The 18349-nt window shown below is 42.5% G+C and overlaps 1 protein-coding gene across 1 annotated transcript in view; it reads left to right on the top strand.

The window, feature by feature from the left end:
* The window catches only part of nrd1a (nardilysin a (N-arginine dibasic convertase)), a 17104-nt gene extending 1002 nt beyond the window's left edge, over positions 1-16102 (top strand). Inside the window, exons 2-31 of the mRNA XM_068707957.1 lie at positions 183-411; positions 2003-2279; positions 2659-2740; positions 2917-3070; positions 4008-4081; positions 4234-4329; positions 4570-4692; positions 4870-4927; positions 5325-5398; positions 5690-5759; positions 5994-6071; positions 6258-6378; positions 6667-6725; positions 7321-7375; positions 7781-7885; positions 8014-8137; positions 8655-8741; positions 8829-8948; positions 9372-9423; positions 9527-9677; positions 9923-10050; positions 10194-10356; positions 10710-10741; positions 11138-11276; positions 12111-12158; positions 12381-12433; positions 12519-12602; positions 12718-12925; positions 14671-14760; positions 15064-16102. Of these exons, the coding sequence (XP_068564058.1) occupies positions 212-411; positions 2003-2279; positions 2659-2740; positions 2917-3070; positions 4008-4081; positions 4234-4329; positions 4570-4692; positions 4870-4927; positions 5325-5398; positions 5690-5759; positions 5994-6071; positions 6258-6378; positions 6667-6725; positions 7321-7375; positions 7781-7885; positions 8014-8137; positions 8655-8741; positions 8829-8948; positions 9372-9423; positions 9527-9677; positions 9923-10050; positions 10194-10356; positions 10710-10741; positions 11138-11276; positions 12111-12158; positions 12381-12433; positions 12519-12602; positions 12718-12925; positions 14671-14760; positions 15064-15282 (3324 nt within the window). The 5' untranslated portion in view covers positions 183-211 and the 3' untranslated portion in view covers positions 15283-16102. The remainder of the gene's footprint in view (positions 1-182; positions 412-2002; positions 2280-2658; positions 2741-2916; positions 3071-4007; positions 4082-4233; positions 4330-4569; positions 4693-4869; positions 4928-5324; positions 5399-5689; positions 5760-5993; positions 6072-6257; positions 6379-6666; positions 6726-7320; positions 7376-7780; positions 7886-8013; positions 8138-8654; positions 8742-8828; positions 8949-9371; positions 9424-9526; positions 9678-9922; positions 10051-10193; positions 10357-10709; positions 10742-11137; positions 11277-12110; positions 12159-12380; positions 12434-12518; positions 12603-12717; positions 12926-14670; positions 14761-15063) is intronic.
* Positions 16103-18349: the final 2247 nt, after the last annotated feature.

Here is an 18349-nt window from a genome sequence, read left to right as displayed (position 1 = left end):
CTATTATCAAAATGGCTGGCACTTTTCATCTGCTCTTCGATTAGTCGACTGGTCTAGAGATTTGCTCCCAATCAGCGGTCGTGATGTCCAGCACTGATGTTGTTAGTACCGAATTCTGACACGACAACATGACCTACGATGCTATAGCTGCTCTGTACTTGTGTGTTCTCCTGCATGTCTAGCGCCGTCACTCCAGAGGGTCTCTTTCAAAATGCCTCAGACCAACAAGTCGGTGAGCAGTGGCGGTGCGCAAGGTCAAGTATCTGCCTCAGACCAGGGTGAACCACCACCACCACAGGATGTCAGGGCCCAGGGGGCTGCTGGGGACGGAGGTGGAGGTGGAGGAGTCGCTGTGGACGACCAGGGAGACCCGGAGATCGTCAGATCACCCAGTGACCCAAAGAAATACAGGTGGGTGGGTGGGGGGGGGGGGGGGGGGGGGGGGGGAAAGGTGTCCGGTTTCAATGTCAGACGTGACTTTGTGATTGCAGATCAGGACTGCACGATTATGGCCAAAAAGGATAATCTTTATTATTTCTCACGATTATTCATTGAGTTTAGGGGCAAAATAGTATCGCGCTCTCACAGAGCACTGCTTTCTCTGCCATATCGTACTACACACCTGCTGATGTACACATTTTTAAGAGGTCCTTATTCACAGTACATCTCCTAGTAGCAAAATATAATTGAACCTAAAAGTTTTACCCAAAATGAAATAAGCTGAGCACTGCTTTACCTGTCATGTTGTACGAGGCTTCATTCCAAGACTTAACAATAAGGTTTCTTCTATTCTGAACTGCAGCTGTTACATTCAGGAACGTTTTTTTTTAAAGACTGCAGCTGTAAGGTGACCGCTCCCCAAAAGTGAAGCCAAAACATCTGGATCGCCCCTGGTAGCTGGCTGGTAGTTTAACAAGCACTTGATTAGAAATACAGCGGAATTTTCTAAGAGCAGAGCACAAATTTTTTGACGTCAATATTGCAGTTGATCGGGTTTATTTAATTGCGGGAGGCCAAAACCGTGACTGCGATTTATTATTTGATGTATTGTGCATCCCTAATAGTAGATATGTGATTTTAGTGTGAATTCAAAAGACAAACTACTAATAAATTTGCTTGCGATATGTTGTTCCACATCAAAAAATTAAGCAAAATCTCCTTGTAATATTATCATACAAGACAGCTGTTTTTTGTCCCTTTGTTGTAAAAGTCTCCTTTACAAATGTGTTTTATGAGATCTCTAAACACACGAGCTTCAGTAAAGTTACCCGTCAGTCCGTATGACGTAATGCGTACGACTCTTAGTTCATTTGTAACAAGTCAGTCAACAATCCAGCTTCATCTGGGAAAGAGGTTTTCAAGACGTGTCTCCTGTGCGGGAGAGCTAAGAACCCCTCAGCGAACCGGTGGCTGCAACTTGCGTTCAAAATCACACTCGGTCTCAGAATCCTAGCTCTGAACACACAGACGCATATTTTTGGAGTCGGTATGACTTAAGCTTTGTTTATACTCGCGGGTGGCACCGTAGCGCGAGCTTTCTCAGATGCTCCGAGCTCGCACAAAGTCGTTTATGCTCAATGTGCCGCTTGTTGCTTCTCCGAAACTCCCGAGGGTGTGCAAACAAAATGTACTGAGCAGGAAGACAACCGGCAAACCGGCATAGACCATCCTCCTCAATACCGAGGATGAGTTGTAATAACTGATGTCCCATTTTTTATCAACAAAAGTTGAATATTGAATATGGTTTGTAAAACATTTAAAAACAAATTGGCCTTTTCGTGAAATCCTTAGGCTTGTTAATAATGCTTTTATCAGTGAATATTAGTGACAGTCATGTTTGAGAAGCTGTGACTGTGTGCTAAAGTGTCAATGAAAGCCAACTGAATGTAACTGAACTACAGGTGTGAAAGCACTCTTTGTTTTCACAGCTGCTAAGTTCAGTCTTCCTGCAGAAGCCGCAGTGAGCTCCAGCGTTTGACTGTTGCCGTCCCGCTCTCTGCAGGTACATTGAGCTGAGTAACGGCCTCCGAGCGCTCCTCATCTCCGACTTCAGCAGGACGGACGCGAAGGGAGGCGGCGAAAACGGCGAGGACCAGGGGGAGACGGAGGGCCGGGAGGATGAGGAGGAAGAGCGGGGCGGCGAGGAAGAAGGGGATTCTGGTGAGGGGTCGGAGGAGGAAGAGGAGGAGAACGAGGAGGAGGAGCAGGACAGCGACTTTGACGAGCTGGACGAGGATAATGTGGAGAAGAAGAAGAAGAAGGGGAACTCTGAGAAGCAGGTGGGAGAAGTAAAGATGCACAAGAAGCAACAGGGGTGTGTGGTTGTGATAAGGCTTTGAATTATTTCCATTATTGTAATTGATATTACATTTCTGCCACAAATACTCACTCAAGCTCCAAATGTGGATTAATCCGCCGCTGAAAATAGTCCCCAACAAATTAACTATTTACTCCTGTTTGATTAAAAACTACAGTGACCAGCTATTTATGATTACTGAGCCTTTTTTTAAAAATAAAACTATATATTTGTGAGGTGTTTTTAAAGGTAAAGCTGAACAGCTAAAGTGCTGGTTTACATGATGTTGTTCATTGAGTCACTGACGTAGAGAGCAGTTAGTGAAATGGTTCCCGTGAAGGTGACTGCTGTGTTGTTTCCAGGCGGCAGCTGCTCTGTGCATCGGTGTGGGGAGCTTCAGTGACCCAGAAGACCTGCCTGGCCTCGCCCACTTCCTGGAGCACAGTGAGTCCACCTTCAACGCTGCGTTCTGACTTCTTAGATCTGCAAAGTTGAGCTTCTGGTTTTGTGTTATTTGCACGCAGTAGCGTCTTACCAGAGAAATCCCGTTGTGTGTTTCTGGCTCTCAATCTCGTCTCCTGATTTCTTCTTTGCGTTTTATTTCCTCCCCTGATGTTCAGTGGTGTTCATGGGCAGTGAGAAATACCCAGCGGAGAACGGCTTTGACGCCTTCCTGAAGAAGCACGGCGGGAGCGACAACGCCTCCACCGACTGCGAGAGGACCATCTTTCAGTTCGACGTGCAGAAGAAGTATTTCAGGGAAGCGCTCGACAGGTGAGGCTGGCTTCGGCGCAGATAACCACGAACTCTGTGACAAATATCGTGCGTAACAGAAGCTGCGGCAGAGCTCTAGTGGGCCCAGAATGTGACTGACGGTGAACCGTTGGCCAGTGAGCAGAGCTCTCTGTCAAAAGATTTTGTCCGTCTCCCCCGCGGTGACGGCCGGTGTCCCGTGTGTTTGTGTTGATGGCAGCTCTTTGTCGGCCATCTGGCTCTCTGCTGGGAGGTGAACCGGTTCATTTAAGATCACCGCGGGCGCTGAGCCGCACTCCAGCGGGCCAGCTGAGGTCCTCTCTGTTGCCATGTTGTTACTGTCGCTGTTTTTTAGACCAGCAGTGTGTGTGTGTGTGTGTGTGTGTGTGTGTGTGTGTGTGTGTGTGTGTGTGTGTGTGTGTGTGTGTGTGTGTGTGTGTGTGTGTGTGTGTGTGTGTGTGTGAACGCGTGAACGCGTGAACGCGCCGGATGAGGAGACCCCCTGCAGTTTGTTCTGCAGGTTGAATTGCTCAGGTTGAGTCAATGACATCTTCTTTAAGCAGCTGTCAGAATGTAACCAGTGTGGCCGTTCCTTTGCAAAGAGGGCTGAATTGTTTTATTATGATTATTATTTTACTCTTCAATTAATCCCTTTGTTTGTTTTTTTATTGAACATAAATGTTTGATAAAATGTCAGAAACTGAGAAAAAGGAGCGTGTTCCCAGAGTCCAATGTAACGTCTTTTAAAAGCTTTTTTTTTTTGTCTTGCCAACAATTCAAACCACACATTCAGTTTAAAATCATATAAAACGGAGAGGTCTTCACATCGCAGAAGCTGGAAACAGAATGATCTGCATATCTGTGTGACATAAACAGTTAATCAATAAAGTAAAGTACAATAAGCTTCTCTCCCCCCCCCCCCCACCCCCCCCCCCCCCCCCTTATGTTTATGTTCCAGGTGGGCTCAGTTCTTCGTCTGTCCTCTGATGATAGAAGATGCCATCGATAGGGAGGTGGAGGCTGTGGACAGTGGTGAGTGATGCACGTTACACATCGTCAAACTGTTTCTGTAATCGGATGCATCTTAAAACCGCACCAGTGCCCCTTTTTGAATCGGCTTTAGGTCACCTTTCAGCTCGAGTCACACTTCATGTATTTCTTTTCTTTTCTGATTTCCTGTTCAGAGTACCAGTTAGCGAGGCCGTCTGACTCGCATCGTAAGGAGATGCTGTTTGGGAGTCTGGCTAAACCAGGACACCCGATGGGCAAATTCTGCTGGGGTAAGAACAGCACACAGCTGTTGTGCCTTTTTTTCACTGAATCCTTGCAACTATTTTAAAGTCAGCGTTAGAAGTCATAAACGTGCCCTACTTTTCCCATAAATGGAAATGTCACTTATTTCCTTCTAAATTCATTTTTTTCGAGCTTTTAAAAAGTCCTATTTCGAAGTTGCTGAACTTGTAAAGAAGCGGCTTGGTGTCACCTCACTATTCTCACTATTGAACATCTGTTCCTGTCAGGTAACGCTCAGACATTAAAGCACGATCCCAAAGAGCAGCAGATCAACACCTACCAGCGCCTCAGAGACTTCTGGAGGAGATATTACTCGGCTCATTACATGACGCTCACCGTTCAGTCCAAAGGTACTCGCTCATACTCTCCAGAGATGACTGCAGAGGCTCCTCGAAGTTCTCCGCCTTGTCTTTTTACTGATTTTTTTTTAGCTTGTTTTTAGTATTAAGACTAAAAGCCCTCAGCTGGTCTGTGAGGATGTAAGGCACCCGTGTTGTGCTCTCTGACTGTGTCTTTTTGTTGGTTAGAGACTCTGGACACTCTGGAGCAGTGGGTAAAGGAGATTTTCATCAAAGTTCCCAACAAGTAAGACAACAACTTCTGTCCTAATCAAGATAGCATAGGGCTCAGAGCGGCGGAGGTCTCTGGTGCCACGCTCATATGTAATCAACCCTCAATGAGCCAGAATGTTCTGATGATACATTATTGTATATTATTAACCTCCTGCTTTCTTTAGGGTTCTGTCCTAAGGAGACAATCTTAAAACTATAAATTGATTGTTATTATAATTAAATGTTCACCAACTATCCAATCTATGTTATTATATTAACCAATTATCGATCAAAGTTGAGAAAAGAAAACATACATTCTCAACATCAGTATGTGTCACACAATAAAGACGGTAACACAAAGACTCATGAGTTTAATGAATGAGAGCATGTTTGCGTTGTAACATCGTTTTATTGTTGTTTGTGGTTTTTAGCGGTGAACCTCGAGCCGACTTCTCTCACCTCCTGCAGCCGTTTGACACGCCCGCCTTCAACAAACTCTACAGAGGTCAGATAGTAATGGTAATATTAGTTGTAGTAGTTGTACTAGTAGGATATGTTTTTCTTAAGTACACTACACAGTAATGTTTACTTGTATTTCTTATATTATTTCATGTAGTAGTTCTACTAACAACATTTCTACATTTCATGAATAATGTTAATAATCGGAGAAATCGAACCTCATAATCATGAGTTCATGTAGTTAATATTGCGGGTCTATGATGTGATTATTGAAAGGATTTTTGAGGTGTAGTTTCAACAGTACACACGTACTAATACATGAACATGTTTATTGCAGTCATCCCTGTGAGGAAGGTCCATGCTCTGACCATCAGCTGGGCCGTACCGCCGCAGGGGAAGCACTACAGGTGAGTTGGCCTCCGACACAATGCCGCGGCAACGGGTAGTCCCAGCAATGGAAGTTCCCCATCGTTTATTTGGTCGTGGTGAAAAGCTGCTGTCCGCAGCAATCTAATGTTCAGCGGGGCTCACTTTGGTGGTGTGAAAAAGTCCAAAATAAGTAAAAACAAACAACAAAAATCTGATCTACAGACGAGTCAAACTGTTGCCTACACACGTCTGTTTTTTGTTTTTTTTGCCAGAGTGAAGCCTCTCCACTACATCTCCTGGCTGATCGGACACGAAGGAACCGGCAGCATCCTGTCTCTGCTCAGGAAGAAGTGAGTCACGGAGAAATGAACTGATTGTAAACTGGCAATAAATAAATGTTAAGTGCAAAGGACTTAGAGAGAGTGTGTGTGTGTGTGTGTGTGTGTGTGTGTGTGTGTGTGTGTGTGTGTGTGTGTGTGTGTGTGTGTGTGTGTGTGTGTGTGTGTGTGTGTGTGTGTGTGTGTGTGTTTTTCCAGGTGCTGGGCTCTGGCTCTGTTTGGAGGAAACAGTGAGACGGGTTTCGACCAGAACACCACCTACTCGATCTTCTCCATCTCAATCACCCTCACTAACCAGGGCTACCAGAACTTCTACCAGGTCAACACACACACACACACCAAAACACACAGCTGTGTTTGTCTGTCTATACTTGCGAGGACCCCTAACCTGATTCTAACTTCAACCTTAAGTGTTTAACCTTCCAACAGTCGTGTGATCTAGTGAGGACGCTCACACACACACACACACTATGTCAGGAATTAAATGAATTTCTCTTAAACTGATGCTGAATTTCACTCAACTGTTTAAATAGTCACCAAAAAGAACAGGAAGAAAGAGTTGTTGTTGTTTTTTTATTTCTAAATGCTTGATGATTTGTCTGTGCAGGTGGTCCATTTTGTGTTCCAGTACTTGAAGATGCTTCAGACTCTCGGCCCCCAGCAGAGGTCAGGCTCATCTCAAACACACTTATTTTGGGTGGTGTGATGCACCGTTGTAGTAAAGGTGTTTTACTACTTAAACCCTCGATTGAAACATGAGTGACATGTTTACATGAGGTTTTTAGTCAATGTTGATGTTTTGTTTCCTGTTAATCCCTGAACCAGAAAAAGAAAACTGGAATTTTAGGATTTCAGAAGTAAATATGAGATTTTTACTTGAGTAAAAAAGAATTAAATAATGCAGCTTGCCTTCATTTGCAGGCCTTTAAATGATCAAACTTAAACAAATCTAAATCAAACAGCCACATCACGTGAACAGCAGGTTATTTCTGAGTTTTTCCGAGACAACTCATGAAACATTAACTCTCTTAAATCATAATCATTTCTACAGCACAAAAGACACTGCGACTCGCGTTTCACTTCAAATGAGAAGTCTGAAATGCACCACAAGACATGAGAGCAGAAGTTATTTCTCAGGATGGCAACATAAAAATTGCTCTTTTAAGTAGTCGAGTAGCCAACAGTAACCATATCATGTGAACATAGACATTGTGTTTTGTAGCTCTAATGTGTTTCATATTTCAGTTTTTTTTTTTTTCAGGATCTATGAGGAAATTCAGAAAATTGAAGCCAACGAGTTCCACTATCAGGAGCAGGTACTGCAGCACAGACACAACCAAATAACAACACACAGCTCAGTCAGCAGGGGATTCACAATCTGACTGATGTTTGTTCTGATGATTGAAGAAGAGCTTCTGAGGAAAAGCTACAATAATCATAATAATGACTGATTAAAAGGATAGAGTTTAAATAAATGAGATGAGCCTTATCATCACTAATAATCGAGTGTGAGTGTTTTCTCACTAAATATATTTAAGTTAGAAATTGTATTACAAAGACAATTAATTGGGTCCAAATTGAACAAAGGCATGAAAACTCTATGAAGAGTTAGAGAGAACGTTGATGTGTGTCTTGAATTAAACGTAAATATCTGATTATTATTATTATTATTATTATTATTATTATTGTGTTGTTGTCTCTGCCGCTGTCTGGACCGACAGACGGATCCCATCGAGTTTGTGGAGAACATCTGTGAGAACATGCAGCTGTTTCCCAAAGAGGACTTCCTGACCGGAGACCTGCTCATGTTTGACTTTGACCCGCAGGTAAGCAGGACGGCAAGACCCTGATCTGATCCAGAATCAGTACGAGTCCTGAGGATCGGAGTTGTTCAGAGGGGAAATGTAAATTTTGTGTGTGTGTGTGTGTGTTTGTGTGTTTAACGTGTGTTCAGGTGATCAGCGCCGCTCTGTCCCCGCTGACTCCAGACAGAGCGAATCTGCTGCTGCTGTCCCCAGAGAACGAAGGTCAATGTCCACTCAGAGAGAAGTGGTTCGGTACCAGCTACAACATGGAGGGTACGACGCACACACACACACACACACACACACACACACACACACACACACACACACACACACACACACACACACACACACACACACACACAGTGTACCAGTTGCTGCTCTTGTTTTCTGATATCTTTATTCGCTCAGTTTATTGTCGCCAGAGTTGCTGCAAACAGCTTACATTCACTTGTGAGTGTAAATATCCATCCATCCCTAGTCTGTACCTTATTTTATGTTTTACATATTCATCCTAAGATGTAGACCCGTACATGTGTGAAACACCTCCAGACAAGGAAAGTGAACGCTGCACGAAATTTGTGCTGCAGCCAATGAATTCAGTTTTTACATTTCAACCTGCAAAATGTCTGTATTGTTGAGTGCAGCTCATTTCCTGCTTACAAATGTAACTTAAAAATAATCATTTGGTGTCACCATGTGTCCTCTTGAAATGAAAGGAGACTCTTTACCAGAGTTAATATAAGAGGATCGTCCTGAAGTCAAACTTGTGTGTGTTTTGTCTCTTCAGACATCCTGGAGGAGTGGGCTCAGCGCTGGTCGGGAGACTTCAAACTCAATTCTGAACTCCACCTTCCTGCTGAGAACAAATTCATCGGTCAGTACAATCGCAACCGTAGACATGGATCCGCCGCCGTCAGCTGATCCATCAGATTCATGATGATTCTCCTTCTTTGTGCTGCAGCGTCGGATTTTACCCTGAAGGAGTCCGACTGTCCGGACACCGAGTTTCCCGTCAGGATCATGAACAACGAGCGAGGCTGTATGTGGTACAAGAAGGACAACAAGTTCAAGATCCCCAAAGGTGAATAAATCCTGGTTCAGCCAGGTAAAGCACAGTGCTGTATAAATGAACTGTATTTTTATTATTATTATTATTTATTACATTAAATGGGCTTAAATACTAAAACAATATCATTCACTTTGCAATTATTGTACAACTGTCTACCACAAATACATATCATTTGTCACATGTTTATATTGTATCCCTACACTTTATGATAATTATTTTTCTCTTTTTTTTTTTTTTTACTTGCATGATTATCTTTGTATACATATTTAATGAGCATCATTAGAGGCAGCCTGAGATCTGAGATTATTTTTACTCCAACAATCCGCAATTGTTGTGCATATGACGATGAATAACTAGAAACTCAAACGTGTGATTTTAAATGCAGGAAAATAATAGATACTAATTTAACACGATCACATTTCTTGTGTCTTTCAGCTTACATTCGTTTCAACCTGATCTCCCCCATCATTCAGAAGAGTCCTGAGAAGTAAGAGACCTCTGATGCGTCTTCAAATCGAGGATTCTTCTTCCTCCTCCTCCTCCGACCCGGCTGCTGCCGTTGTGTTCACCCGCTGTCCTTCCTCTTTCAGTCTGGTGCTGTTTGACGTCTTTGTGAACATCTTGGCTCACAACCTGGCGGAGCCGGCCTACGAGGCCGACGTGGCTCAGCTGGAGTACAAGCTCGTGGCCGGAGAGCACGGGCTGGTGATCCGACTGAAGGGCTTCAACCACAAACTGCCGGTGAGGATCGATCCATGCCAATCTACACACACACACACACACACACACACACACACACACACACACAGAGAGACAGAGAGAGAGACAGAGAGAGAGAGAGACCAGCTGCCAGGAGCTATTTGATGAACCTGACAAAAAAAGTGTTTTCGATTAGAATGGCAGACTCCATCTTCAAGTGCGGTATTTGACCAAATGTGCTTCATTTCTTCCCGCCTCATTGACTTCCCTCTTTGCTTGTTGTTCAGCTGCTGTTGAAACTGATCGTGGATCATCTGGCTGACTTCAGGGCTGAGCCGGGCGTCTTCAACATGTTCACTGAGCAGCTGAAGAAAACCTACTTCAACATCCTCATCAAGCCTGAGAGACTGGGCAAGTACGTCTGTCACACACACACACACACACACACACACACACACACACACACAGTCTGTTAGAATGCACTCCCCTTGAATCAGCTGGCTTCTGTACAGAAGGCGACCTTCGGCTTGTTTATCTCTCTTGTCGGTGTCTCTGCAGGGACGTGCGTCTGCTGATCCTGGAGCACTGTCGCTGGTCCGTCATTCAGAAGTATCAGGCCCTCACGAAGGGGCTGACCGTCGACGACCTCATCACCTTCGTCACCGGGCTGAAGGCGGAGCTGTACGTCGAGGGGCTGGTGCAGGGAAACTTCACCAGCGCGGTGAGACACGCCGACGCTCACGGCTGCAAAAACCACACGCCTTTGTTTTCAGTCAGTTCCCCCAAATAACCAAAAAAATGTACAAGGTCGTACGGATCAGAGGGTGCTCATATCTCAAAGCTGCTCATTGGTGAGTTGCATATAGATATGCATGAGAAATTGCAATCAAGTACAGGTATATGGTTATTTCAAATTCACAAGTATGTCTGCGATATTGCTTCATTGTGTGGTCTGTAAAACTCATTAAACGTCTTGTTGTTGTCTTAAAACCCACAGATATTCAGTTTACTTCAGTGTGGTGCACAGATGTCTTTATGTCCTCTTGTTCTCACGCACTCCGTTTCCTCCAACAGGAGTCCAAAGAGTTTCTGCAGTACTTCATTGAGTGAGTATTCTGTGTCATTTCTTTATTGCACTGTAGTGTTCCCGGTGTGGGAGGTTTTATTCAAAAGTCCAAATGATCCGATAAAGTTCTCTCTCTTGAAATACTCTTAAGTACAAGTTACTTAAATGTTGACACTTTTTATATATTCTAGTGTTAAACTGGCAAAGGCAGTGTCTACAGGTTGAGGTGAAGAACGCTGAAATGAGTTTGTATTATTTGCCAGAATAACAAATAAAAAGCGTCTGTTGCATTAGCGCCGCGTGGCGTCGATTAGCTAAGCTAGCGGGGCGCACACAGTGGGGCTCGCTAGCATCCACGCGACGTAAACGAAGCCGAGAGACGCTCGGACTGCGTCCCACACAGAGGGGACAGTGACTTCATTCCGTCTGCCTGCAGTAAGCTCCAGTTCCAGTCCCTGTCGACGGAGGTCCCGGTGTTGTTCCGGGTGGTGGAGCTCCCCCAGAAGCAACATCTCTGTAAAGTGAAGTCTCTGAACAAAGGAGACGCCAACTCTGAGGTCACAGTGTACTATCAGGTGAGGAGCAGCATGACACCCTCTCTGACGTCACACATGCTCCTTCTTCAGCCTGGTCGTGCAGATTGTGTCGGTTTTAAATGCCAAGATCTCAAGATCTCAGCCTGACAGAGCACCGGAGCAATGATGGCCAATTCAACCATATGGCCATATGCTAATTATGACTATTTCACAAATGTGTTATGTGATACGATTATGAATCGGCGACATGACTGACATACAAGTGTGATGTGTTCCTTCTAGTTTTAGAAATGTATCAATAATGATCATTAGTTCATGATCTCTATATCTGTACGTAGTGTGATTAAGTACAATTATGAGGTACTTGTACTATACTTGAGTATTTGACACTTTACTACTCCACTACATCTCACAGATATCTATTGTACTTTTTACTTTACTACATTTATCTGACAACTTTAGGTAATTTTCAAATGATATATATAGATATAGATATATATAGATATATATATATATGTGTTTTGTTCTAAATTAAACTACCCAGCACTTTATGCCTACGGCTGACATGATTAGTCCATTTATCAATTAAGAAAATTAATTGCCAAATATTTTGATGTTTAAGTCATTTTTCATGTAAAAACATGTACTGGTTTACTGGTACTTTGACTACTTAAAGTACACTTTCCTGATTCAACTTCTATACTTTTACTTATGTAACATTTTCAACACAGGACCTTTATTAGTAACGGAGTATGTTTTCAGTGTGGTATTGGTCCTTTTTACGTAAGTCAATAATCTGAATGCTTCCCGGTCTTCCATTTCTGTTTTGTTCTCCGCTCTTGTTGACGTGTCCACATCTGGATTGTGTTGCAGTCGGGTCTGAAGAACCTCAGAGAACACGCTCTGATGGAGCTGATGGTGGTGAGCGTTTTTTTTGTTTTTTTTTTACCACCGTCTCACCGACACTAGTGACGACACACAAAGCGGCAGTCGAATCTGTCTGAGATTTGAAACAGTAAAAAAAAAAAAAAGTACTCCAGCTGTTTAGCTGTTGATATTGAAGTGAAAGCAGGTGTGTTTGTTGTAAGATGTTGTAAGACACACATCCGGCTCACAGTGCGTGTCGTTGGGCTGCTTCCACAGATGCACATGGAGGAGCCCTGCTTTGACTTCCTCAGGACCAAGGAGACACTGGGGTCAGTGGCAGTCATTTGTGCCGAGTGTGCGGATCAGTAACGTGCACTCACAGCTGTTTAATCACCGAACCTCATGACCCCTCAGGTACCAGGTGTACCCGACCTGCAGGAACACCTCTGGGGTGCTGGGATTCTCCGTCACCGTGGAAACGCAGGCCACTAAGTTCAGGTGAGTCGCACACACACACTTATTGCCCCTGGCCCAGTTTGGCGTCGCGGCTGGTGTGATCTCCCGCGTTTGCTTCTTTCCCCATTTTTAAAAACACTCCTCTTCCTCCTCGCAGCACCGAGCTGGTGGAGGCGAAGATCGAGGAGTTCCTGGTCAGCTTCGGGGAGCGTCTGTCCGGTCTGAGCGAGGAGGCCTTCAGGACCCAGGTGACGGCTCTCATCAAGCTGAAGGAGTGCGAGGACGCCCACCTGGGAGAGGAGGTGGACCGCAACTGGTTTGAAGTCGTCACGCAGCAGTACGTCTTCAAGAGGCTCAACAAGGAGGTGAGACGCACCTGTTCTCCCTGTCTCTCTCTCCCCCTCGCTCTCATTCTCGTTCTCTCTCGGTCGTTCTCATTCTGTCTCATTCTCTCTCGTTTGTTCTCATTCTCTCTTGTTTGTTCTTGTTCTCATTCGTTCGCGTTCTCTCTCATTCGTTCTCATTCTCTCGTTTTCTCATTCTATATTGTTCTCGTTCGTTCGGTCTCATTCTCTCTCGTTCTCATTTTTTCGCGTTCTCATTCTATATTCTCGTTCTCGTTGTGTCATTCGTTCTCATTCTATATTGTTTGTTCTCATTCTCTCTCGTTTGTTCTCATTCTCATTCTATATTGTTCTCTCTCGTTTGTTCTTGTTCTCTCTTGTTCGTTTTCATGCTATCTCGTTTGTTCTCATTCTCTCTCGTTGTCTCATTGTATCTTGTTCGGGTTTGTTTTCGTTCGTTCTCGTTCTCATTCGTTTTCGTTCTCTCTCTCTTGTTCGTTCTCATTCTATATTGTTTGTTCTCATTCTCTCTCGTTTGTTCTTGTTCTCTCTTGTTCGTTTTCATTCTCTCGTTCTCATTCTCTCTCGTTTGTTCTCATTCGTTCTCATTCGCATCTCGTTCTCTCATTCTATATTTGTTCTCATGCTATCTCGTTTGTTCTCATTCGTTCGCGTTCTCTCTCATTCTATCTTGTTTGTGTTCATGCTATCTCGTTCTCATTGTCTATCGCTTGTTCTCGTTCTCTCATTCGTTCTCATTCTCTCATTCTATATTGTTCTCGTTTGTTTGGTCTCATTCTCTCTCGTTCTCATTCTCTCATTCTATATTGTTCTCGTTGTGTCATTCGTTCTCATGCTATCTTGTTCGTTCTCGTTCTCTCTCTATCTCGTTCGTTCTCATGCTATCTTGTTTGTTCTTGTTCGTTCTCATTCTATATTGTTTGTTCTCATTCTCTCTCGTTTGTTCTCGTTCTCTCATTCTCATTCTATATTGTTCTCGTTCTCGTTGTGTCATTCGTTCTCATGCTATCTTTTTCGTTCTCTCTCTCTTGTTCGTTCTCATTCTATATTGTTTGTTCTCATTCTATGTTGTCTCATTCGCTCTTGTTGTCTCATTGTATCTCGTCGGGTTCGTTCTCGTTCGTTCGGTCTCATTCTCTCTCTTTCGCGTTCTTTCATTCTATCTCGTTTGTTCTCATTCTCTCTCGTATCTCGTTCGGGTTCGTTTTCGTTTGTTCTCATTCTCTCGTTTGTTCTTGTTCTCTCTTGTTCGTTCTCATTCGCTCTCGTTGTATCTCGTTCTCATGCTATCTCGTTCGTTCATTCTATATTGTTTGTTCTTGTTCTCTCTCGTTCGTTCTTGTTCTCTCTCGTTTGTTCTCATTCTCTCTCGTTGTGTCTCGTTCGTTCTTGTTCTCTCTCGTTCGGGTTCGTTCTCATGCTATCTCGTTCTCGTTATGTCTCTCCGGGTTCTCTTCATTATGCTAACGTGCCTCCTGGCTTCTCTCACTCGCGTCTCTTCGTCACGTCTTAGCTAGTCCCAGCGAGGCGCAGATTCATTTGAGAGTTTCTAGGTCATTGGTTACACAGCGCTAACCTGAATCAATTCTTATCAAATAGTCCTGCAAAATATTCACAGATGATACTTTTCTCTTCATACATAGATATAGTGCGTATCAGAAACCGTGTAGAGGTCCTTACGGTTGGTGTGGATGCTGGTTGTGGTCCCGCTCTGCGGTTCTAACCTGTTGTGGTCTCCGCTGCAGATCGAGGCTCTGAAGCTGTTTTCTCAGGAGGAGCTGGTCTTCTGGTTCCTGGAACACAGAAACGCCAGCAGCAGGAAGCTCAGTGTACATGTAAGAGTCTTTGTGATCATTTGAATTGTAATAATAAGTACTTCTGCTGTGCTACGTACAGAAACATGGTGCGACAGAGCCAGGTTTAAAGAACGCTGTGACACTTTGTAATGCAGGCGTTGTCACTTTTACCAAATGTATCACATAAACAAGAAAAGGTTCTGATGAGACTACAAAATCAATTATTGGCATGTTCAGATTAATCCTTTCACGACTCTACAAGTAGAAATATTAAGACAGCAGCCGTTTCCAATCCGAGGAAGAGCAAATAAATGACGTGTTTGGTTTCTCCGTCTCGGTTAGGTTGTAGGTTTTGGGGTGGAGGAGAACGACCCGCCAGAACCAAGCGCCGCCAGCCCCGATAACCCCGACAACCCGGCCTCCTCGTCCTATGGTGAAGTGTGCGAGCTGACCTTCCTGCCGACGTCCTCGCCGCTGCTCCGGGACACGACGCTCATCGGCGACATCAGAGCGTTCACCTCGTCCCTCCCGCTCCACCCCTACCACAAAATCCTCAGCTAGGCCACTCCCACCAGAGACCGACCTAAAGACCTTCTTGTGTTGACGATGATAATAATAGTTAAGTAACCATGTTAACAGCTAGCATCCCTGTCTGAGCGAAGAGGACACTTTTAGGACAGGCATTTCACGTGTTTAGTTCCTTCTGTTTTATGGACTCGCATAAAACAAAAGGAAGTAAAACAGTTTATAAACGCTTCATTCTCATGCTTTTGGGAAAATAAAAAGTGTAACTGTGGGTACGTATTTTAAAAGCATCTCATGCTCAAACGTTTCATGACGGTTGAAATAATACAACTTTTTTTATGTAGCATAAAGGCTCAACATATACAAGCAAATAAGGAACTGAACTAAAGTATAAACAAATTAAAACGGCTATAAAATAATATTCAGCTCAGATTTCAGGCATAATGTGATTCTTGGGAGTTTCAGACAAAGTCGGGTATTATGAAATATGTTCGTTGTTACTGTGAAAAAGCTGAACAGAAAAGTGCATCATAGCATTGTGATGGATTCAAACTAGAGTGACTGGTGACTCAGGGCTCTGGTTTAAAATACATGAAACATCAAAGAAGGGCAGAAGTATCATTTCACGTCACTTTAGCCAGTACCACTGTTAAATAATTTATTTCTTATGAATTTACATATATATGTGTTCATACTTTAATCATGGATGATGTGAATGAAATAAATGTATAGACTAGCTGTGTCTGGTGGCCAGTAACGATGTGTTTTCACTCAGAATGTCGGGCAGTGGTTTGTGGAGACATCAAAATGATTTTAATGAATTAACTGCATTCCTATTAAAACTGCTGTAATTGAATGTTTGAGTTTTGTTGTTATGTCCCTGTGGACAAGTAAGAGTGATTCCAATCGCCGGTGTCCCTTTTTAGAAAACCTCATTTTACAGCAGAAGGGGTCCCAGAGTCCTGGTTCTCCAGTGCCCCCCTTCCCTCCAGCAACATGGTCCCAGCAGGGAGCAGCTCGGCTCGGCTCCTAGCAGCAGGAGATGCGCTGCTGCCGGCCACCGGCCGCTAAGCTCTCCTCCTCTCACCAGAGTTTACAACTTCAGAAAATATCTTGGCATAGTATGACAAAGTAAACCAGTCATTGCATAGTACCTCAGAAAAAATAGTCAAACTAAAAGAGCCGTAGTATTGTATGTCAATTAGGCCACTATAAGTAACTGCTATAATAGGTCAAAGTAATTAAAAGGCTTTATTACACAATGTCAATAAAGTTATGCTGTATCAGAAAAGTCAAAGTATATTTTTTGAAAAAAAAAAGTCATGGTGTATTATGTAAAAAAAAATAATAATTACAAAGCCATACTATTGTATGTAAACAGATGTTAAAAAGGTCAGAATATACTAAAATAAACATGTTTATGTATATGATTTTTGTGACATACTATATACTATGACTTTTTATGTTACATGTTTGTGACATGGTATAATATGACCCTTTTCACTTTTTTTGACAGGCTATACTATGATTATTTTCGACATAATATTCTATGACAGTTTTTTGACTTTTTTGAGTATTGTATGTCAATGCTATACTATGACCCTTTTTCACTTTTTTTGACAGGCTAAACTATGAATGTTTTCAACATAATATACTATGACTCTTTTTTCGACATGCTATACTACGACTGTTTTCGACAGGCTATACTATGAATGTTTTCAACATAATATACTATGACTCTTTTTTCGACATGCTATACTACGACTGTTTTCGACAGGCTATACTATGACTGTTTTCGACATAATATACTATGACTCTTTTTTCACTGTTTTCGACAGGCTAAACTATGAATGTTTTCAACATAATATACTATGACTCTTTTTTCACTTTTTTCGACAAGCTATACTATGACCGTTTTTCACTTTTTTTGACAGGCTATACTACGACTGTTTTCGACAGGCTATACTATGAATGTTTTCAACATAATATACTATGACTCTTTTTTCACTTTTTTCGACATGCTATACTATGACCGTTTTTCACTTTTTTCGACATGCTTTACTATGACCGTTTTTCACTTTTTTCGACATGCTATACTATGACCGTTTTTCACTTTTTTCGACAAGCAATACTATGACCCTTTTCACTTTTTTTGACAGGCTATACTATGATTATTTTCGACATAATATTCTATGACAGTTTTTTGACTTTTTTGAGTATTGTATGTCAATGCTATACTATGACCGTTTTTCACTTTTTTTGACAGGCTGTACTATGACCCTTTTTCACTTTTTTTGACAGGCTATACTACGACTGTTTTCGACAGGCTATACTATGAATGTTTTCAACGTAATATACTATGACTCTTTTTTCACTTTTTTCGACATGCTATACTATGACCCTTTTTCACTTTTTTTGACAGGCTATACTTTGACTTTTTTCGACAGGCTATACTATGATTATTTTCAACATAATATTCTATGACTGTTTTTTCACTTTTTTGAGTATTGTATGTCAATGCTATACTATGACCGTTTTTCACTTTTTTTGACAGGCTATACTATGACCGTTTTTCACTTTTTTTGAAAGGCTATACTCTGACTGTTTTCAACAGGCTATACTATGACTGTTTTCGACATAACATACTATGACCCTTTTTCACTTTTTTTGACAGGCTATACTACAACTGTTTTCGACAGGCTATACTATGAATGTTTTCAACGTAATATACTATGACTCTTTTTTCACTTTTTTCGACATGCTATACTATGACCCTTTTTCACTTTTTTCGACATGCTATACTATGACCGTTTTTCACTTTTTTTGACATGCTATACGATGACCGTTTTTCACTTTTTTCGACAAGCAATACTATGACCCTTTTTCACTTTTTTTGACAGGCTATACTCTGACTGTTTTCGACAGGCTATACTATGAATGTTTTCAACATAATATACTATGACCGTTTTTCACTTTTTTCGACAGGCTATACTATGACCGTTTTTCACTTTTTTTGAAAGGCTATACTCTGACTGTTTTCAACAGGCTATACTATGACTGTTTTCAACATAATATACTATGACCCTTTTTCACTTTTTTCGAC

Source organism: Cebidichthys violaceus, unplaced genomic scaffold (assembly GCF_023349555.1).
Source record: "Cebidichthys violaceus isolate CVI_PGR_0920_01 unplaced genomic scaffold, fCebVio1.0.p SCAF_13, whole genome shotgun sequence".
In the NCBI taxonomy this organism is placed as follows: Eukaryota; Metazoa; Chordata; class Actinopteri; order Perciformes; family Stichaeidae; genus Cebidichthys; species Cebidichthys violaceus.
Note: the sequence above shows the minus strand (reverse complement) of the source record. Positions and strands in the feature narration are given on the sequence as shown.